Raw genomic sequence first — 23421 nt, 5'->3', positions numbered from 1 at the left:
CGGAATCCACAGTTGCACACCCCGAGTTCTGGTGTCGGATTGGGATCTGGAAGGTGAACACAGGTTTCAGGTGGCATAGGGGAGTGTAAGTTGGAGAAGGCATGGGAACAGCAATGCCACTGACATCATCCTGCAACCTGCAGATTTCTTTGAGACTGTCAAAAACACCGTCAATTTATGTATCATCTACAAATCGTTTAACCATACCTCCTACCATTCAGTCTGAACCACTTATAAATTCGGTTGAAAACAAGGGACTGACTGCCATACCCTGTGGAACTGCATTGGAAACTGCCTTCCATTTGCAAAAACGTTTATCGACCAAGTGACTCTGTGGGAGGAGGGTTCACATGGGATTTATCAGCCGTGGGCTTTTACTAGATTGGCTCAGATGCGCTGAATGGCTCTTCACTGCGCTGGCTGTGTTTGTGTTCTAATGCATTGAAGTTGATGGTTTGCCTTGTTTTTTCCCTCCACAGTGCAAGGAAATAGTATGGCTAATGAGGGACGCTATGAAGATGCAGTGGAATATTTTACAGAAGCAATTAAATATGATCCAAAAGAATATAGGTAAGTGACAAGTCTCAGCATTCTGTTTTGAAAGAGTGGGTGGCAAGCAATGTGGTTCCTGCCTTCCCCATTTACTACATAATCTTCTAAGAGGAAGGAAAGCATTCAGATTTATTTGGTGCCTTTTGTTGATGCAACCTGTCCCACTGTGATTCGGTCAGTGAAACAATTTTGAAATGTCAGGAAATGTAACAACCAATTTGTGTACAGTAAGCTCCTGAGCAGCAATGGGTTCATGATCAGATCTCCTTCAGTGATGGTTGAAAGTGGAACGTTGGGTGTAACACTGGGCAAATTCCATTCCTCCTCTTCAAAATACAGCCTGGGATCCTTTCTATCTAGCTGGCAGAGTAGCAGTTTAGGATTTCAATAAAATACCATTATAGATAAATCCTTTGGACACAGATGAGAATGCTGCTACTGAGACAAGGATGGCCCCAGCTCCTGAATCTCTTCAGTGTTATTTCAGACATCTGCAGCAACCTCTTGTTGTCGTTTGTCATCGTCTACAATGAGGAGGCTTTAAACGTCTCTCTTCCATTGCTAAGTCACAACATCCCACATGAAAGCCTCCTGCAGTGCCACAATGATGCCACCCGAAGGTTGCAGGAACAGCAACTCATATTCCGCTTGGGAACCCTGCAGCCTAATGGTATCAATGTGGACTTCACCAGTTTCAAAATCTCCCCTTCCCCCACCGCATCCCAAAACCAGCCCAGTTTATCCCCTCCCCCCACTGCACCACACAACCAGCCCAGCTCTTCCCCCCGCCCCCACCCACTGCATCCCAAAACCAGTCCAACCTGTCTCTGCCTCCCTAACCTGTTCTTCCTCTCACCCGTCCCTTCCTCCCACCCCAAGCCGCACCCCCATCTACCTACTAACCTCATCCCACCTCCTTGACCTGTCCGTCTTCCCTGGACTGACCTATCCCCTCCCTACCTCCTCACCTATACTCTCTCCACCTATCTTCTTTACTCTCCATCTTCGGTCCACCTCCCCCTCTCTCCCTATTTATTCCAGAGCCCTCACCCCATCCCCCTCTCTGATGAAGGGTCTAGGCCCGAAACGTCAGCTTTTGTGCTCCTGAGATGCTGCTTGGCCTGCTGTGTTCATCCAGCCTCACATTTTGTTATCTTGGAATTCTCCAGCGTCTGCAGTTCCCATTATCTCTCATTCCACATGAAATATTGGGTTTTGTCAAATCTGCCATATCGAAATGTCAGTTAATGTAAATGGTAATTCCTGAGGCTTCAGGGGAGACCCATTAATGTCACAACGTGAAGGGAAGTACCTGACCCATGCTGTAATGGCCCTGTGTGACACTTCAGAACTTTTATGACTGTTCATGAACTAAATGAATCAACAAAAATAAATAAACTGTGACAGCGATAATTCAGCCGGGAATGCATTGTTAAAGAACAAAGGCTGTTAGAGTTGAGCAATTAGCCGTGTCTTGGCAAGGTTACGTAAACAAAATGCTTTAACACCTGCTTGAGAAATGGGGTGTTTTATGGCCATAAAGGATAAGGATTGCCCTGCAAAACAATTTAGAGTTAACCACAGGAAAGCTGAGTCTTCAAACAAGCAGTTAATGCCAAATGTAACAAGAAACAAAGAAATTACTTTTTGATAAGGAAGCCAGCTGCAGACTTGCAGCCATTTGGATGAAAGGACTGTAAAGAAACCAAAGGACAGCTCCGACAGTCCAAAGATGCACAGGTTAGGTGGATTGGTCATGCTAAATTGCCCGTACTGTTGAGGGATGTATGGATTGGGGATAGGTCTGGGTGGTATGCTCTGTGTCAGTGTGGACTTGTTGGGCCGAAGGGCCTGTTTCCACACCGTAGGGAATGTTTGTTTCTATGAATTGAAAACCAAACAACTCCACAGCAGAATTTTGAATTGCATGTTGCAGAAGGACCAAACTCCAGAAACTTCTAGAGACAGATCACTTTTTTGGTTGAATTACTTACTTGATTGAGTTTTATGAAGAAGTAACAAAGAGGATTAGTGAAGGCAGAGTAGTGCACGTGGTCTGTACGGGCTTTAGTAAGGTATTTAACAAAGTTCCTTGTGGTGGATTAGTTAGCAAGACCAGAACGCATGGAATGCAGGGGGAGCTAGCCATTTGGATACTGAAGGTAGAAGAGAGGGTGGTGGTGGAGGATAGTTTTTCAGACTGGAGGCCTGTGAGCAGAGGTGTGCCACAAGAACTGCTTCTGGGTCCACTGCTTTTTGTCATTTGTATAAATGATTTGGATGTGAATACGGGAGGTATGGTTAGTGAGTTTGCAGATGACACTCCATATCGGTGGTGCAGTGAACAGTCAAGAAGGTTACCTCAGAGTACAACAGGGCCGTGATCAACGGGCTGAGGAGTGGCAGGTGGAGTTTAATATAGATAAATGTTAGGTGCTGCGTTGTGGAAAGGCAAATCAGGGCAGGACTTCTACACTTAATGGTAAGGTCACTGGGGGGAGTCGCTGAACAAAGCAACCTTGGGGTGCAGGTTCATAGGTCCTTGAAAGTAGAATTGCAGGTAGACAGGGTGGTGAAGGTGGTGTTTAGTATGCTTGCCTTTCATTGATTAGTACGTTGAGTATAGGGGTTGGGGGGTCATGTTGTGGCTGCACAGGACATTGGTGAGACCAGTTTTGGAATGCTGCATTCGGTTCTGGTCTACCTGCTATAGAATGATGTTGTGAAACTCGAAAAGGTTTCAAAAAGATTAACGAGGATGTTGCTGGGGTTGGAGGGTTGGGCAGTAGAAAGGGGCTGAATAGGCTCGGGCTATTTTCCCTGGAGAGTTGGCGGTTGAGGGGTGACCTTAGAGAGGCATATGAAATCATGAGGGGCATGGATAAGGTGAATAGCCAGGGCCTTTTTCACAGGGTAGGAGTGTCCAAACCAGAGGGCATAGGTTGAAGATGAGAGGGGAAGGATTTAAAGGGGACCTAAGGAGCAATTTTTTTTAATGCAGAGGGTGGTGTGAGTGTGAAATGTGCTGTTAGAGGAGATGGTGGAGGCTGGTACAATTACAATATCTAAAAGGCACCTGGATGGGTACATGAATAGGACATGTTTAGAGGGATATGGCCCAAATGCTGGCAATGATCATTTGGACTGAAGGGTCTGTTTCCGTGCTGTACATCTCTATGACTTTAAATCCTGGCCAGATTTGACCATTAATCAAATAATAGCTAAGTTGAGTCAAGGCTTATAATTGAGGGGGCTGATATTTGGTTGCTATATGCCATGAAGTTTGAATCATTGTTTCATCTGAGAGATTTCTTAATAAGTAGCTGGATTGAAGGTAACTTGTGATTTACGCACAATACCCCGGAGTATTTGATAGGACAGCATTAAGGGAGCTTTACTGTGTAACTAATCCCATGCTGAGCCTTTGTTATGTAATCTTGGACTGATGTTCATTGCTTACAGACTGTTTGGAAACCGTTCCTACTGCTATGAGAGACTGAAGCAATATAGTCGAGCGCTGAGTGATGCTCAAATAGCAGTGAACCTGAATCCATCCTGGCCTAAAGGATACTTCAGGAAAGCTAGAGCATTAGCTGGAGTTAAGGTAAAATGTTTCGAATCTTTGTCTGTTACAATTTTTGGGGTTAATTCTGTATGTTTTGGTGAATGCTGCTTTGCCATTGTTTTGTGCCCCTGCTATTGAGGGCACTTCCTACCCTCCCCTCTGCTCCCCATGCAGATCCCTTTCCCTTGAATTGTTGCTGTGTCCATACCCTATCGTCTGTGTTTAATCAGTTCTGGCTGCTGTTCTTGTCTCCTCCTTTCTTTTTTGTTACTTAGTGTTCTGCAGCACTGAAATAGACCCTTTGGTATAACCAGTCCATGCCAGCCATAAACTAAACTGTCCCCACCTGCTTGCACCTGGCCCATATCCCTCCGAACATCTCTTATTCATGTACTTATCTAAGTATCTTAAATGTTGTAACTGTCCCTGTGTCCAACACTTTTTCTGGAACTTCATTCCATATATAAACTATTTTCTATATAAATAAAGTAGCCCCTCCTGTCTTTTTTTAAATATTTCTCTTCTCACCTTAAAAATATGCCTCCTAGTGTTGAAATTCCCCACCCCAAGGAAAATGCACTTGCCAGTCATCTTAGCTACGTCCCTCGTGACCTGATAAACCTCTATAAAATCACCTCTCAATCTCCACTCCCATGGAAAAAAAGTCCCAGCCTATCCAACGTTTCCTTTTAACTGAAATCCTCCGTTCCTGGCAACATCCTGGTAAATCTCTGCTGAACCCTCTCCAGCTGAATATTATCCTTCCAGTAACTGGTTCAAATTTGAAGCCCCACTTTTTCCAGACATTCATGGTCTTGGATGTGTTGCATGTTGTGGAGGTGCCGGTGTTGAACTGGGATCGGACAACGTAAACAAAAATCACACAACACCGAGATAACAAGGTGTGGGGCTGGATGAACACAGCAGGCCTCAGACCGAGATAACAAGGTGTGGAGCTGGATGAACACAGCAGGCCTCAGACCGAGATAACAAGGTGTGGAGCTGGATGAACACAGCAGGCCTCAGACCGAGATAACAAGGTGTGGAGCTGGATGAACACAGCAGGCCTCAGACCGAGATAACAAGGTGTGGAGCTGGATGAACACAGCAGGCCTCAGACCGAGATAACAAGGTGTGGAGCTGGATGAACACAGCAGGCCTCAGACCGAGATAACAAGGTGTGGAGCTGGATGAACACAGCAGGCCTCAGACCGAGATAACAAGGTGTGGAGCTGGATGAACACAGCAGGCCTCAGACCGAGATAACAAGGTGTGGAGCTGGATGAACACAACAGGCCTCAGACCGAGATAACAAGGTGTGGAGCTGGATGAACACAGCAGGCCTCAGGCCGAGATAACAAGGTGTGGAGCTGGATGAACACAGCAGGCCTCAGGCCGAGATAACAAGGTGTGGAGCTGGATGAACACAGCAGGCCTCGGGCCGAGATAACAAGGTGTGGAGCTGGATGAACACAGCAGGCCTCAGACCAAGATAACAAGGTATGGGGCTGGATGAACACAGCAGGCCCAGCAGCATCTCAGGAGCACAAAAGCTGACGTTTCGGGCCTAGACCCTTCATCAGAGAGGGTGATGGGGAGAGGGTTCTGGAATAAATAGGGAGAGAGGGGGAGGCGGACCGAAGATGGATCGAGGAGAAGAGAGTATCGAGCAGTTTCAAGGCTGAAGAGATTACAAGAGAGTTGCAGTGAGAGAGATATTCCCTGAGGTTCGTCCACAGGGAGGAGGGTTACTTGTTCAGGTTAGGCATCCTGGAAGAGTGTCTCCACCTATCTTTTTTATCCATCTTTGGTCCACCTCTCCCCCCCCCCCCCCCTCCCTATTTATTCCAGAACCCTCACCCCATCCCCCTCTCTGATGAAGGGTCTAGGCCTGAAGTGTCAGCTTTTGTGCTCCTGAGATGCTGCTTGGCCTGCTGTGTTCATCCAGCTCCACACTTTATTATCTTGGATTCTCCAGCATCTGCAGTTCCCATTATCTCTGATCACACGACACCAGATTGTTTTTGTTCTTGCTGGAAGAGCTCAGCAGGTCTGGCAGCATCTGTGAGGGAAAAGACAGAGTTAATGTTTTAGGTCTGGTGACCCTTCCTCAGAACTGTTGTCCAACAGGTTTATTTGAACGCACCAGCTTTTGGAGTGTTGCTTCTATGTCAGGTGTAGTAAGCAAGGCACCAAGACCAGAATTTACAAGTAATGATTATACAACTCATGTGAATGAATTGAAAAAACCCTAAAATGGCTGGCTGTCTGACTCCTTCCTGTTAAATCTTTAATCAGTTAGAAAGGAAATGGAGGTTTCAATTGATTCAAATGCAAATCCCAGAATTTCTTTCAGGGCACTGCCCTGACTTAACGAAAGGTTTTATCACTGTGTACAAGAGGTGACGTCGCAGGTCACCTTGTTCAGAATCTGTCTATGTTTTAACCTGGCGTCAGACTGGTTTGATTTCCATAGTAGGAAGTCATAAAAGCCCTATTGACTGTGTCTACGAATTGTGTGCTTTACTGAATGTATCTGCAAATGCAAATACATCCAATAGGTGTGTGTGTGTGTGTGTGTGTGTGTTAGTGCCATGAGCTCTCAGACTTGTGGGCCTGATTGTGTGCAGATTGGAAAGGGGACAGGTTCCTGTCTTTGAAGGGCATTCATTAAACACTAGAAAGGGTGCAGCAATCTGACAACCTTGTGGTGATCTCTGTGCCTAACCAGGCTGAAGTAACAGATTTACTGAATTAAAGCATTTAATTTTCATTTACATTCACGTTACTGGTTCAGTATCAGGACTGTACACTAACGTGTCCTTGTGATGCCTTACACAGAGACTTCTCCTCAATTAGCTGCTCGTGCCATTTGCTGCGAGAAATTCCTGGCACTGATATAAGCATCATATTATCACTTACAACAGTGTTTGAATATATTATAACCATGTGTCTGGTCTTTCACCTGCAGAAATACATGGAGGCCATAGAGGCTTTCCAAGAGGTGCTAAAAATTGATAGTTCCTGTAAAGATGCTGAATATGAGCTACTTCAAGTTCAAATGCAGCTACTGATGGTGAGTAATATAGTGCATTCTTAAATAATAAAGGCTTGGGTTCAAATCCCAGCTGTGGAAAACTGTGAGGATGTTAATGACCCTGAGTCAATGGGACATACATTTGAGATGGTTAGACACAGGCCATATACGATTTAGTGCAGAAGTTGTGACGAGGTACGGCATGTTTGGCTGTGGAAAAGTGAATATTTGCTAATCTGAGCAGTGCAGGAGATGGGAAGGTTTGAAAAAGCAGCATACAAAAAAATTGCAGGTTCCTTAGCTTTATTAATGAGATACGGGCGCTTACAGAGGGAAGGCAGTGCTTGCAAATGGATTCAGGGACGGCTGTGCAGGACTGTCACAAGAGGGTGCACTTTTTTTTACACAAAATATTACATTGCAAAGTAGTTGCTTATTGTAACCTTGGCGTGGGGGTGGAGGGATGGAATTTGCTATTTTTGATGAAAACAAAAAGTGCTAGAGATTACAGTGGATCAGGCAACATGCATGGCGAGAGACCAAGTTAATGTTTTGTGTCTAGTTGACCCTTATCAGAACCCCGCTGGGAGGCTAGAAGGTGTTTTATTTCCCTTGGGCTGAGGACTGGCTTCCGTGTTAATGAAGCTCCTTGCTGTTGAACTTCCTCTGTAAAATGTTCACTCCCACACGTTGTCTCGATTAGTAGGTGAAGTTCTAAATGTTGGTGCCGTGTAGCTCAACCCCAACAATGGTCAATCCTGTTTGGAGAAGGCTGTAAAGAAAAATGTCCTATCTTATCCGACCCCTCTCAACAACTTAGTCCCTTAAGTCCTGGCAACATCCTTGAAATTTTTTTCTGCACTCTTTGCAGTTTAATAACATCCTTCCTTTAGCAAGGTGACCAAAACTGAACACAATACTCCCAGTGCAGCCTCACCAATGTCCTGTACAACTGAAATATAACTTCCCAACTTCTATCCTCAATACCCTGACTGATGAAGGACTGTGTGCCAAAAGCCTCCTTGACTGCCCTGTCTACCTGTGACTCCACTTTCAGAGAACTGTGCACCTGAACTCCAAGGTCCCCCTCTTCCACTACACCCCTTAAGGCCCTACCATTCATCATGAAACTCCTACCAGGATTTGACTTTCTTTTTCCAAAATGCAACACCTCACCCTTGTATATTAAACTCCATTTGCCATTCCTCTTTCCCAGCTGATCAAGATCCTGCTGCAACTTCTGATAACCTTTCTCACTATCCATGATACCACTTATTTTCATGTCATCCACAAACTTATTAATCATGCCTTGTACATTCTTATCCAAATCATTGGCATCAATAACAGACTGTAATGGGCCCAGCACCAGCCCCTGAGGCACCACGCTAGTCACAGGCCTCCAGTCAAACAAGCATCCTTCCAGTATTACTCTGTGCTTCCTACCATGTGTATCCAGTTTGCCAGCTTTTCTTGGACTCCATGATCTAACCTTCCAGAGCAGCCTATCACGTAGAACCTTATCAAAGGCATTACTAAAATCCATATAGACTATATCTGCTGCCCTGCCCTCGCCAATCTTCCTAGTCACTTCTTCAAAGAACTCAAACAAATTTTGTGAGGCATAATCTCCCACGTGAGTATACGGTTAGAGTATTTCTTACAGGTTAACGCTGAACTTCAGACATATAGACCCACTCATTACTCATTCAAAACCAGAAATCCCAGCTTAGAGTACCTAATGTTAAAAGCTATGCTCCCAAGTCGGTTATCCTCACGATCCTTACATCCTTTTTTAAACTTGTGTTTAAGTTTCAATGCAGCAGTGCTCTGGCATTATGCCTGTTAAGCAGTTCCTCTGTCTGTGAGGGCAGATTGAATTCAGTTTTTGTCGCTTATTAATTTTAAGTAAAACCAGCATGTGTATTGTCTCATTACTAATTTTTGCCCTTATTTGGTGACGGTCCCCTCTGACAACCCATAGCATGCTCAATATTACACTAGAGGGCTGTGTCTTTTATTTCACTCGAGCCTCAAGTGGGATGTGAAGCTATGCCTTCTTGCTGACAGTTGCAAGCACATGTCTGTCCTGTATCATTGAAGTACAGTGAAATGCACGTACCTTACTGATTGATGTGATGTAATCTGGGAGCTGTTCTCTGATTTTATCACCACTGAGCAGACTGGGTGGAGCAGTGACTTCTAAACCTGCCTCCTTTGTAATGTTGAAATCCATTGTGTATTGCAGGACCGAGGTTTTACTCAGCAGCAATGTGACGAGATTCTAAATAAATATGGCAGTTTAGAAGAAATACTACTATCATCAGGTAAGAATCTGACGAGTTATACTGCTTTTCTTTGTCCGGCTGCCCCCCACGTCGGCCTGTCAGCGGCAACAGTTTGTACTTACTGTCCTGGGCATAATCAAATATCCCAATGCACTTTGGAGGGTTTTCAAACATGATAGGACTTAGGCAGGCACTGTGGAGGGAATTGCAGAGCTTGGGTACTGACTACTGAAAGCTGCAGCTGCCAGTGAAGTAATTAGAATTGGGATGTTGCAGTTCGGAATTGGGGGAGTGGACCAGTGAAGGGACCTGTAAGTAGGGATGAGAATTTTACAGTTGCACAGTGTGTGTTCGGGACAAAACCAGGAATTGCTGGGAAAGCTCAGCAGGTCAGGCAGCACTAATTTCTGTTTTGTTTGAGTGCGTTTTAGGGTCTAGGTTATCAGCTTGGAGTGAACTGGAATATGCTACTTTAGAGGGATGAGGGAGGATTTTGGCAATGGGTATAGAATCATTCAAAATAGGAGTAGAATTGGGCCATTCAACCCATTGAGCCAGCTCTCGCAGTCAATAAGATACATGACTAATCTGTGTGGCCTCAACTCTGTTTTCATTCCTGTCCCTCCCTAATCCTTGACTCTGTCTTTCAGTCAAAATCAGTCCAACACAACTTTGAATATATTCAGAGAAACCGCTTTGAAGAAGGCAATTCCAAACACTAAAACCTTCCTGAAAGATGAAGTTCCTCCTGTTCTGCCTTAAATGGGAAGCCACTTGTTTTGGAACTGGACCCCTGAGGGGAAACATCCTCTTAGCATCTGCTTTGTCAAACCCCCTCAGTATATTTTGATAAGATCACTTCTCATTCTTCCAAAATCTATTGAGCTTGGGCCTAACTTTTTCACTGTTTCTTCAGGAAAGCAGCCCTTCATCTTGGGAAGCAACCTCATGAACTTTCTTTGAACTGCAGCGAGTGTGTTTTCTTATTCATTCACGGGATGAATGCATTGCTGGCTAGGCCAGCATTTATTGCCCATCCCTAATTGCCCAGAGGGTAATTAAGAGTCAACCACATTATTGTTGGTCTGAAATCACGTAGACCAGACCAGGTGAGGATGACAGTTTCCTTCCCTAAAGGGCATTAGTGAAGCAGATGGGTTTTTTTCCAGTAATCGACAATGGGTTCGTGGGCATTAGACTCTTAAATACAGTAATTTTTTATTGCGTTCAAATTCTACTTACTACCACAGTAAGATTTTGACCCAAATCCCCAGTACATTACCTGGCGTGGCACGATAGTTCAGTGTTTATCACTGCTGTCTCACAGCATCAGGCATCTGGATTCAATTCCACCCTTGGGTGACTGTCTGTGTGGAGTTTGCATGTTTTCCCTGTATCTGCTTTGGTTTCCTCCGGGTGCTCCGGTTTCCTCCCACAGTCCAAAGATGTGCTGGTTAGGTGGATTGACCATGCTAAATTATCCATAGTGTCCAGGGATGTGCAGGCTAGCTGGGTTAGCCATGGAAAATGCAAGGTTACAGAGATGGGGTTAGTCTGGGTGGGCTGCTCCTTTAGAGGGTTGTTGTGGATGCAATAGGCCAAATGGCCTGCTTCCACACTAGGGATTCTGTGGATTACCTGGGTCTCTGGATTAACAGGCCAGTGATAATATCACTAGGCCATTGCCACCCCCTAAGATGAAGTGACCAAAACAGTGTTCACTATTGTGGGTGTGAGACCTCACTGATGTCCTGAACAACTGTTGCAAGCCTTGCCTTACTTTCACAGTCCATCCCCCTGCAATAAAGGCCTACCTTCTATTTGCCTTCCTAATTGCATGTTGTACCTGAGTGCTTAGGAACACACCACTCTCTGCACTGCAGCATTCTGCAGTCTCTCCATGTGAAGATTAGTGTTTCTGCTCTTCATGCCAAATTGGAAGAGCTCACATTTCCACACACGATGCTCCCACCTGCCAAACATTTTTGCCTGCCCGTCCAACTGACTTAATCCCTTTGCAAGGCTGGAGCTGGGTGAGTTGGAGAATGTGCTTATCCAGCTTCTCCTTCCAAACATCTTTATTCAACTGAACGACTCCTTGTGAGAGTGAGTTCCGCATTCCAGCTAAAGAAGTTTCTCCCTTATTCACAATTGGATTTATTGGTTATGATCTAATATTTAAGGTCCCTCATGGTGGTGTTGCTCACAAGTAGAAACATCATCTCTGCATGTGCACTGTAAAAATCCTTTGGTAATTTTAAAGGCTTCAGTTGGATCTAAAAAATCTCCAGTGTGTTCAGTCTTTCAAGGGAGATATACAACTTTGGTTTCATTCTTCACATTGTTAATTATAAAGGATATTGGACCAGTTTACTCTGCCTCTCATCACTGCACCACTGAAACGCAAGTGTTCCCTCCTTTTAAAAGTGGAGAACAGAATTCCAGCCAGTATTCCAGATGTGGGACCACGAATGCCCTGTACAAGTTTATTCTGATGCTTCAACTCCTTACTGCAAAGGGCATATTTCCATCCCTGAAGGACATTAGTGAACCAGGATGAGTTTTCACGGTTTCACGGTCGCCATTACCAATATAGCTTTCAATTCTAAATTTTGAGTTAAATTTACGTTTCATCTGATGCTCTGGGGTTTGAACCCGTGTCCCCCAAAGTATTTGCCCGAACCTCCGGATTATTGCCCCATTGACATTACTGTTGTGCCACAGTCTCCCCAATGTTTTAAACAGAGGTCACAAGAGCAATGAGTACAAGTTGCTGATGATACAAAGCTGGATGAGAATGTAACCTGAGAAGAGGGTACAATGAAACATAAACACAGGAGAGTGGGGAACAAGGTGGAATATAATGTGAGAACATATGAGATTCATTTTGGTAATAGGAAGGGAAAGCAGAATTTTCTTTTACAGTCAGCATGCTATTTGCTTTCCTAATAACTTGCCATGCTGCATTGCTAACTTTGTTCATATGCATTCAAACAAGGAACACATCAACCTTGAACGTTTTCGTGTAAAACCTAGAATAGTGTTGGTAATGATCATTCAACTGCCATCAGTTGTTACAAGGACACATCTTACTTCACTAATGCCTTTTAGAGAAGGTGATCTGCTGTCCTTTCTCTGTCTGGCCTACCTATGCTTCCCCAATCAAAGCCACCTGGTCTAGTTCAAGGGCAACAAATGCTAACAGTGTTAGTGCTGCCCACATCCCAGTGTATATTTCAAATAGCTAAGGTTCCCCAGCACTGATCTTTGTGGGACTGTGCTCATTGCACCCAGTGAAGGTGCCTGTCTGGGTAGCTGCTACAGATTTCTATTGTATCCAGGCCACATTACTCCTCCTTCCCCCAACCCCCACCCAAAAAACACCAACAAGCCCAACCTGAGCAACACAGTTTAGCCACTGTGTCTTGTTTTTGCTGCAGGTGGGATCTGGCTGTCTGTCTTCGATCAAACACACTGCACATTTGGGTATATAGGAATGGTGACCTTGAGACTGAGATGATGCACTATAAGCGCCCAGTGGCTGAGGATGGGACAGTTAGGGGTCCTCTTGCTCTTCAGATTGATGTATGTAGTGTAGAGACTGAGCAAGATGGATGGGACTTGAGGCAGGCACAGAGTTGTTGGATTGGTGGAGGGTTGGTGGCTGGGACTAAGTGAAAATCTTTTGCTAAGTTCAAGTGGCTCCACTGCTGAATGAAAGTTAATATAACTCTTGCCACACAAAGGACGCCACTCAGTTAACTTGAACCTGCTGCAGTCTGTCTGTTTCACATTTTTCACTGCCTGTAATTTCTCCCACCTTTTACTTCAGCTCCAAAACCACGCAACTGCCAAATTAATACAAGTACATACGTATTAGATGAAGATGATAAGGATTTTGTACGTGTGAAAAAATCCAAAAATAAACCTGCCTCAGTGTTAGTACAGTCACAACTGCAGTCACGGTAAGTGCGTCTGAAGGGTGATAAGCATTCTCGTCAATTGGTCCAGGTTCTTGAGGATTGTAGTGCCACCCTTGGTAAACAGACTAAAGATACCAATTAGCAAAGGCCCCAATGGCAGAGTAGGCTAAATCCCTATCGGTTTTAGGATAATTGAAGTCCCCCTTTATATACATTTTTCCCATTCATCGTGCATTGATACACTAAGATAGTGGAACTGCTATTGATTCTTGGCACCCTGCCCCCTCCCCAAGGACACCCTGTCCCTCCACTACGATATTCTTCTTTCTCTCTTTCCCTATCTTTCCTGAATCTGGGAATATTTAGCACCCAGTTTTGTGCTTTTTTTTAATTCCCAAACCAGCTCTATTATTGCTGCTGCTGGTGATTTTGTTTCTGAAGCCCACCAACTTTATTTGCTGCTTCTTGTGCATTGATGTGCCTGTCTTAAAGCCGAATCAAAAACATATTCCCTCATAATCTGACTCGACATTGCTCCTTGATATTCCTTACTCCCGTGCTGTCTGCCTTTCCCAATTTTCAGGTCGGCTTTTCCTTCCCCGTGCGCGTTAACTTCTATTTCCAGTTTGACCCATTCCTGATAGCACCGGAAAACCAGTCCACCAGGACATTAGTCACCACAGTGGCTCATTATATGAATGATTTAACTTGCCTTGGTGCTAGTTAGTGTGTCCATGGTTTCAGTCTCTCTGTCTTTGGTGTAAACCGTTTGTGCTCTGTCCTTGTGTGTTTGTGAATTGTCTGTGTCAGGCCCTTTCATCTTGGATCGTAACGATGGAAGTCTTGTGTTCTTTAGGGAATTATTTCCGATCTGGATTGGGAACGTAACCACTCGAATTACTGAAGAAGCATTGCGTGCAATATTTGAAACGTGAGTCACTCAGCGAGATTCCAGAGAGACGATCCATGCGGCACTGGGCTTTATCTCTCAGCGGTTCTCGAAGTTTGGTGCTGGAGCTGACCTGTAAATCCAGCCCCCATGCGGTTGTAAGATCTCGCCTGAGCTGCCCAGCTTAGAGGTGGGAGGCTGCTTTGTGCTAGATTTCAGCTTGAGTCTAAGGACTACTGTAGCAAAACGTCCTTGGTTATGTAGAAACGTCCTCAGTCTTGTAGAAATGTGATTAACAGTTTGGGAAAGGATTTGCCCTTGATCACCCTTTCTGTCTTGGCAGACTCTGTAACGTATCTGGACTAGATTGGTTAGAAGGAGATGAGGAAAAAGATGATGGTTCCCTGAGTTTGAACCTCGGAAGGTTGTGGTGTTAGAAATAGTATCACTAATGTGGAGGTTGAGTCTAATGATTTAGAGATGCTGTTTCAAATCCTATTTAAATTACATAACTAAGTCGGGGATTGGAAGCTGGTATTAGGAATTGTGACCATGAAATTATTGTCAACAGTCCTTTTAAAAAAAAAAGTCATGTTTTGATTCACTAATGTTCTTTAGGGAGGGAAATCTGCTGTCCTTACCTGGTCGAATCATGGCATCCCGACATTAGAACATAAAACATAGAACATAGAACATTACAGCATAGTACAGGCCCTTCGGCCCTCGCTGTTGTGCTGACCTGTCATACCGATCTCAAGCCCATCTAACCTACACTATTCCATGTACGTCCATATGCTTATCCAATGACGACTTAAATGGACCTCCCCAAACCTATCCCTGTAACCCTGTATTTCCCATGGCAGATCCACCTAGCCTGCACATCTTTGGGCTGTGGAGGAAACCAGAGCACCCGGAGGAAACACACACAAACACGGGGAGAATGTGCAAACTCAACACAGATAGTTGCCCGAGGCTGGAGTTGAACCTGGTGCTAACCACTGAGCCACCGTGCTGCCCCTGCAATAATACCACTTGGCCATCACTTCTCTGTAATCTGGCTTACATGTGACTCCTGACCCACTGCAATGTAGTTGACCCTGAGATTGCAAGAACGATGGGGTGGCACGGTGGCTCAGTGGTTAACACTGCAGCCTCACAGCACCAGGGACCACGATTCCAGCCTCGGGGCGACTGTCTTTGTGGAGTGTGCACATTCTCCCCGTGTCTGCGTGGGTTTCCTCCGGGTGCTCCGGTTTCCTCCCACAGTCCAAAGATGTGCAGGCTCGGTGGATTGGCCATGGGAAATTGCCTGTAGTGTTCAGGGGTGTGTGGGTTATAGGGGGGTGGGTCTGGGTGGGATGCTCCCAGGGTCAGTGTAGGCTTGTTGGGCTGAAGGGCCTGTTTCCACACGAGGGATTCTATGATTCTGTAATTCTAACTGAAGATGCTGGAGTCAGAAACAACACTGGAGCTGGAGGAGCACAGCAGGCAGCATCAGTGGAGCAGGAAAGTTGATGTTTCGGATCAGGACTGCCCTCTGAAATGGCCTAGCAAGTTGCTCAGTTCATTTAGAGGTAGGCGTCATCCTCACATGTACCACTCACATCCCATTAATGAGTTTTTGCTTCTCTCTGATAGGTGTGGTAGATCTGCCTCTTTCCTCTCACTTTTCCCAAGAGTCTGTTACAGAAATAAAGATAATGTACTGCAGTTGTTGGAAATCTGAAGTAGAAACTATAGGCATTGGAGAAACTCAGATTGTGTCTTTGGACAGAGAAACCAAGTTAACATAGAGTCCAAAAGCTGACGTTTCGGGCCTAGACCCTTCAGCTCTCTGATGAAGGGTCTAGGCCCGAAACGTCAGCTTTTGTGCTCCTGAGATGCTGCTTGGCCTGCTGTGTTCATCCAGCCTCACATTTTATTATCTTGGAATCTCCAGCATCTGCAGTTCCCATTATCTCTAACATAGAGTCCAATTGCTTTTGTTCAGAATGTGTATTCGAAGCCCTGGACAATGACTGACGGACCCCTTTTACCCTTTGTTAAACTTGTTTTTAATTCATTAACGGGATGAGGGCATGACTGGCCAGGCAGCATTTACTGCCCATCCCTAATTGCCCAGAGGGCAGTTCAGAGTCAACCACATTGCTGTGGGTCTGGAGTCACATGTCGGCCAGACCAGGTAATTTCCTTCTCTAAAGGGATTTAGTGAGCCAGTTGGGTTTTTCCAACAATCGATAATGGATTCATGGCCTTCATGAGACTCTTAATTCCTGATATTTAATGAATTCAAATTCCACCATCTGCCCTGGTGGGATTCGAACCAGAGTCTCCAGAATGTTATCTGGATCAACAGTGATAATACCACTAGGCCTTTGCCTCCCCCAAATTAACTGAATCCCTAACTATTTTGTGCTGAAAATTTATTTCCATCTGTTGCCATTGCAGTGTTGGAACTATACACAGCATCCGAATGCTTCAAGATCGCTTTTGTGCCTTCATCAACTACACAACCAAACAGGCAGCAGAGCAGGCCATTGCAAAGTTACAGGTATTGGAGAGTGCATACTCTTTCTGACAGGCACGCGGTCACAGTTATTGTTTCTGCTTTGCATTCCTGTACAGAATTTTTTTGAGATTAAAACTTGTGTTGATGTAACACATGCCAAGGTTGCGTGCAGTAGAGAAAAATGTTTGTTTGTTTTAAAAGAAGCAGTTTGTTCTCTGCTCTGAAGGGAGTTGGAGCAGATGTTCTAGTTGAGACCCTACCACCAGTGGGAGCTATAGTCATGTCAAAACGCCCAGGACTGTTCAGACTGTCTGGCTCATCACGTACCACACGAGCCAGTGACTTCACTCAAATTATAGCCCTGACTGCACCACTGTATGGTGTGTACTCTTCTCATAGTGAGTCTCTGGCTCTGGTTTCCTTCTGGACTGCGGGGATACGGAATAAGACGTGAGACATATTAGCATGAACAGAGGATGGGCTAAGCTGGGACAAAGAGGGCATTTTCAGGAATGCATCTTGTAACTCTTGGAATGCCACAGGGATCTGTGCTGGAACCACATTTTGTTTCCATATATATTAGTGACTTAGATGAGGAAAGTCAGTGTATTGTAGCCAAATATCTAGATGATTCAGAAATAGGTGGGAAGGAAAGTGCCGAGAATGAGAAAGTGTTTGCAGAGGAATATAGAGGGGTTATGAGAAAACTCGAAGGTGGAATGTAGTATGGGGCAAATGAGAGGTGATGCACTTTGACAGGAGGAGTAATGAACTTCTAAATGTGGAAAGATTACAAAAAGTGACAGAACAGAGGGATTTGAATGCCCGTGTCCATGAATGACTAAAAGCTAACATCCAAGTTCAGCGGTAATAGGGAAAGCACACGTCCTAATACCCTTTCTTTCAAAGGGAACAAAGTGCAAAAATAAGCAGGTTTTGCTGAAACTATGCAAGGCCACAGCTGGAATATTGTGAACAGTTTTGGGCCCCTTATCTAAAGGAAGATATCCTGGCATTGGAAGCTGCCCAGAGATGGATCACTACAGGGATGCCGGGTACAGAGAGACTGTCTTCTGAGGACAGGTTGAGTTGGTTGAGCCTGTACTTGTTGGAGTTTAGAAGAATGAGAAGCGACTTTATTGAAACGTATAGTTTTATGGGACTTGACAGGGTAGATTCCAAAAAAGCATTTTCCCCCTTGTGGAAGAGTCCCAGACCCGAGGGCATAATTTCAGAGTAAGAGTTGCATGTTTAAGACTGGAATTCTTTACTGCAGTGTGCTGTTGAGGCTAGGTTAAGTATATTCAAGGCTGAGATGGACATTTTTAATCAGTAAGGGAATTAAGGGTGATCGGGAATGGGCAGGAAAGTGAAATTGCAGTTTATCAGATCAACCATGGTTACTTTGAATGATAGAGCAGACTTGATGGGCTGAATGGTCTACTGTTTCTGTCCCGCATCTTATGGAAAACTCGAGCTTATAAGAGCCGTTACCACATGGTTGTTAACTGTACATGTCCCGCTCCCGCATGTGCTCCCAGTGAGATATCAGGCAGCTCCACGCAGAGAGGAGTGGGCAGACGAGAGGAAAAGCTGGGATGAAGGGGGTTAGCAGGAATCGAGGGGGTGGGGCAAAGGATTAGCGGAAAGCTGAGGTTGAGGATCAATTTAGCAGGAGATGAGGGAAGGGTTTGATGTGAGATTGGGGAACGAGGCTGGTCAAGGGATTAGTAAGGACAGGGTACTACAGGCTAGTGGGAGGTGAGGGTGGATAGGAGGTGATGACATGAGATAAGAGAGCATGGTGAGATTGATGGGCACCAAGGGCATGGTGGAGGGGTTGGCGGGGGCTTAAATTTTGCTCCATCTGTTTGCCCAGCTATGTTGTTCAGCTGATTTACTCTCCTTCCTTTCCGCAGGGCACTGAACTCGAAGGAACCAAGCTGCTGATTCGTCATCCTGACAATATTTACAAAAACCTCGGAGCGGCCAAGATGGCCGCTCCAACCACCAAGCCTTCACTTGTGTAAGTAGCACCTGTTCACCGGACCTCTGCTACTCCATCAGCTCTTGGTCAGAGGTACACGGGACCTGAAGCCTGCTGACAGTATAGTAGCAATCTTGCTGCTCCCACACATCTCTTGTGATTTCCACTGTATAAAGACCCTTCCCCATCCAATCCTACACCCTCTTTGTGCCGTCCTGTCCCCCCGCCGCCCCCACCCCCCTGCCCATTAACTGATGTCTCGCTCCCACCTCCAACAGGGAGAAGGTGAAAATCCCACCCGCCATTGAGTGCCATTTCTGGAGGAATGTCGGCTGTGTTTATGGGGACAAGTGTCGTTTCCGGCACATTCCAAAGCATAAAGGCATGGATAGCAAGGTCACGCAGAATTAAACATCGACTGGTTCACGTTTGTGTTCTAGTACTTCAAAGAAAGAAGCCAAGTTGTGAAGAAGGAGGGCATGATGCCTTATAGCCAGTGGGAGTACACTAATGGATCAGTGTACAGAACAGTGTGTGATGTGCTTTCGCGGATATCACTGTGGCAGCAACATGCAGTGCAGCGCATTTTACAGTAAGGTTCATGAGAGAAACAAAAACACCAAACTGGAGAGCTAACTGTGGAACTTTTTTCACCTGGATGTCAGAGGCACTGGTGTTACAAGGAAGGGATCCTCGTGTGAACAAGAGGAGTTTCCTGTGTACCTTGCACATTCCCAAGGAGCACAGACCCAGGAGGTTAGGACTGCCGTTGGAGCCTCTGCAGTGTGTGAATGTGAACCTGCCCACAATAGAGGCATTGCGAGTTTCTCCCTCCCCATCTCCAGTGTGAAGTGCTGTGGCTTCAGCATTCAGACCACCTTTCCACTGGTTAGAGAGGGAGTCATTCATAACCTGCTGCCCTCTGGCTGTGGAAGGGCTGACTGGGATTCGGTGCTAACCTCTCTACGTCAGGTGGAAACAAGATTCCGGGTTTGTTGTCTGGAGGCAGAGAGATACCCTGACTTCAATACAGAATGCCGAATGGCTGTGCAGTGTGTGTGTGTGCCTGGCTCCCACCTTGCAGCTGTATCTCCCTTGCTCATGGTTAAAAAGTCTAAAATCAGCAGCAGACTGCTGAGGGTAAAATGCTCGCACTCCTGAGAACATCACCCTTGAGCACGCACACGCTGTTGGGGCCATCTGTGATGGGAATTGAATGAGCTGTGTAATGTAAATGCCTTCTCAAGCCTCGTGTCTACACACACTCGGTGCACTCAAGGTTTTAATTGGAAACTTGCTCTTAGGGCTGCTTGATGTGGCTTGCTCCTGGAGATGGGTTCCACACTGTCAATTCCCATCTCACTCAGCGTTGCCTCAGTTCCTGCCATCATGTCTCCACGTCTGCAGCTCTTGCTGATTTGATTCCACAAACCATGTTTCGGAATATGTTTAAGGGGAGAGAGGGGGGTATTCTGACACTTCTATCTGCCCCTTGTGCCATATTGGAGGCAGTGTACTCTGATAAAATGATGCACCCTGTTATAAATGATCTGATTTTACCTTTTATAAATTGCACAATGCCTATATATAAAAAAAAATCAAGTTTCTATAACCAGATAAAAACTGCCTTGAGAAAAGTGAGCAGTGCCAGAGACTGCAGATACATCCTTATAAAATCCCAGTCAGATTCTTGTAGACTTTGTCTCTTCCTTTCTCAGTCTTGGTTCTGTGCAAGCACCTCAGCACAGCACTGAGTCACACCACACACCGACACATTGCGTATGGGTATCCTGGGTTGTATAAGTCAACACAAGTCTGGAGTCACATGTAGACCAGACCAGACCAGGTAAGGATGGCAGTTTCCTTCCCTAAAGGACATTAGTGAACCAGATGGGTTTTTCTGACCGTTGACAGTGGATTCATGGGCATCATTAGATTGTTAATTCCAGATATTTATCGAATGTAGATTCCACCATCTGGCAGAATTCGAACCCAGATTCCCAGAACATTATCTGGGTTTCTGGATTAACAGTCCAACGATAACACCACCAGGCCACTGCCTGACCAGGACTGAGACAGCTGGGGGTTTCAGAGGGAAGTGTTAAAACACTGTCGAAGCGCATGTGTTGTAAACGTTCAAGATAAAACCCAATAGTTCTCACCTCTGTGGGATTCATGGTGAGTTTGCCAATTGGAGAGGCCAGGGGGAGATGATGGCCTAGTAGTGTTATGGCTGGACTGTTAATCCAGTGACCCAGATAATGTTCTGGGGACCCGGGCTTGAATTTGCCACAGCAGATGATGGAATTTGAATTCGATAAATGTCTGGAATTAAGAATCTAATGATGACCGTGAATCCATTGTCAGAAAAACCCATCTGGTTCACTAATGTCCTTTAGGGAATGAAACTGCCATCCTTACCTGGTCCAGCCCACATGTGACTCCAGACCCACAGCAATGTGGCTAACTCTGATCCGCCCTCTGGGCAGTAAATGCTGGCCAGTCAGCAACGCCCTCATCCTGTGAATGAATAAAGAAGAAGAAAGAAAAAGGCGATGCAAACTTGGCTTTATGGTAGGAGGCAGTGGCGGTGGAGGGTTGGTTTTCTAACTGGAGTCCTGTGACTAGAGGTGTTCCATAGGGATTCAATGCTGGATCCATTTTTATTTGACATTTATATACATGATTTGGATGAGAATATGGGAGACATTGTTAGTAAGTTTGCAGATGACACCAAGACTGGTGGTGTTTTGGAAAGTGAAGAAGGGTATCTTAGTACAAAGAGATCTTGATCAATTAGATCAATGGGCTCAGGGGTGGCAGATGGAGTTTAATTTGGATAAATGTGAGGTAGAATTAGAATAGCCTTTTACTGTCATGTGCAATTGAATGAGTGCAATGAAAAGTTTGTAATGTCGCCTCTTGGCACCGCGATGGGCGCAGTATACCTAGGTACAGATACTGTGTTGCTACATGAGTGAAATAGTAAACAAAAGACTAGTGTGGGAATACATCGTTTTAAAAAGTCCAGAATGATACAAAGTGTCTTTAAAGTACTCCAGTTCTAGTCCTCCTTCTCCTCCCCCCCCCCCCCCCCCCGCCACCAAGCCCATGCCCAGTGGGCTTCACAACACAAGGCCTCACCTGTACGCAGGGCCCTCTGTTCAGGACTCATCCTCCTGGCAGGCCCTCGCAGACTCTGCTCCCGCTCCGGTCTCCAGTGCCTAATTCACATCTGGGTCTCGGCCCTCGCTTGCTCTGCTCCTGCTCCAGTCGCAACTCACTTCTCACGTTCCCCGTATTGCATTTTGGTAAAACACACAAAGGCAGGACTAAGACAATGGTACGGCCGTTGAACAGAGGGTGGGTAGAACAGAGAGACCAAGGCATATAATGCGTTGAAATTTGTGTCACAAGTAGATAGGGTGGTTAAGGCAATTGGGGAGGCCTATTTAGGTGTACTCTGCAGCCCAGGTCATCCTGTTCTAGGAAGGATGGGTTTCGAACAGATTTACAAAGATGTTGCCAGGTATGGAGGGCTGGAGTTATAAAAATAGACTGGAAAGGTTTGGATAACACAGTGCGCAACTGCAGGAACACAGCAGGTCAGGCAGCATCAGAGGAGCAGGAAAGTCGACATTTCAGGTCGGGACCCTTCTTCAGAAATGGAGGGGAAAGGAGCTCTGAAATAAAGTGGGGCTGGTGATAGGATAGTGCAGGTAGGGATTGGTCAGTGAGGTGGGAGAGCAGGTGGACAGGCAGTGCCAGGTCAAGGAGGGGGGATTGGTCATGGGACACGGCCGGGGGTGGGGAAATGTTGAAACTGGTAAAATCTACGTTTAGACCATTGGGCTTTAGATTCCTGAAGTGGAATATGAGGTGCTGCTGCTGCAGTTTCCAGGTGGTGTCATTGGGACACTGGAGGAGGCCCAGGATGGACATGTCACCCAGGGAGTGGGAGGGGGAGTTAAAATGGTTGGCGACTGGAAGATGGCAGTGTTTGTCATGTATAGAGTGCAAATGCTCTATAAAACAGTCTCCAAGTATCCACTAGGTCTCACCAATGTAGAGGAGGCCATAATGGGAAAAGTGGATGCAGTACACCACATTGGATGTGCAGGTGAACCCCTGTCTAATGTGGAAGGTTTGTTCGGGTGGATCTTCTTCACTGGAATGTAGGAGGTTGAGATGTTTACCTGTAGAGGTTTATGAAATCATGGGCATAAATAAGGTGAACGATGAGGGTCTTTTCCCTAGGGTGGGGGATTTCAAAACTAGGGGGCATATTTTTAATGGTGAGAGGAAAAAGGTTTGAAAAGACATGGGGGACAGCTTTATTATGCAGTGTGTTTCATGTGGAATGAAATGCCAGAGAAATTGCTGGATGCATGTATGGTTACAGCATTTAAAAGATGTTTGGGTAAGTTGATGAACAGGAAAGATATGGAGGGATATGGGCCAAGCGCAACTAGTTTTGTTTGGGATTATGGTGGGTGTGGACTGGTTGGGCTGAAGGGTCTGTTTCCATGCAGTATGGCTGTATGATTCTAAGGACTCTGAGCTCTTGAGTAAAATGTTGAAATCCATAGTGAGTTTCTCCATATTGTATTGCACTGCACAATGTCCACCCTCTGTGGTAGCTCAGTATGGCACCAATGTTGATTCACTGGGGTG

At 45.6% G+C, this 23421-nt stretch overlaps 1 protein-coding gene across 3 annotated transcripts in view; it reads left to right on the top strand.

Moving 5' to 3' along the window:
• Positions 1-20442, top strand: part of LOC125455955 (tetratricopeptide repeat protein 31-like) — a 63968-nt gene extending 43526 nt beyond the window's left edge. For all 3 annotated transcript variants that reach the window (XM_059650731.1, XM_059650735.1, XM_059650729.1), the window contains exons 10-18: positions 480-570; positions 4015-4156; positions 7089-7193; positions 9400-9478; positions 13272-13404; positions 14219-14293; positions 16700-16802; positions 18680-18786; positions 19026-20442. In XM_059650731.1, coding sequence (XP_059506714.1) covers positions 480-570; positions 4015-4156; positions 7089-7193; positions 9400-9478; positions 13272-13404; positions 14219-14293; positions 16700-16802; positions 18680-18786; positions 19026-19158 — 968 coding nt within the window. In that variant the 3' untranslated portion in view covers positions 19159-20442. The remainder of the gene's footprint in view (positions 1-479; positions 571-4014; positions 4157-7088; positions 7194-9399; positions 9479-13271; positions 13405-14218; positions 14294-16699; positions 16803-18679; positions 18787-19025) is intronic.
• Positions 20443-23421: the final 2979 nt, after the last annotated feature.

The sequence above is a fragment of the Stegostoma tigrinum genome, chromosome 1 (assembly GCF_030684315.1).
Source record: "Stegostoma tigrinum isolate sSteTig4 chromosome 1, sSteTig4.hap1, whole genome shotgun sequence".
In the NCBI taxonomy this organism is placed as follows: Eukaryota; Metazoa; Chordata; class Chondrichthyes; order Orectolobiformes; family Stegostomatidae; genus Stegostoma; species Stegostoma tigrinum.
The sequence above is the reverse complement of the archived record's forward strand: the minus strand, read 5'-3'. Positions and strand labels throughout refer to the sequence as shown.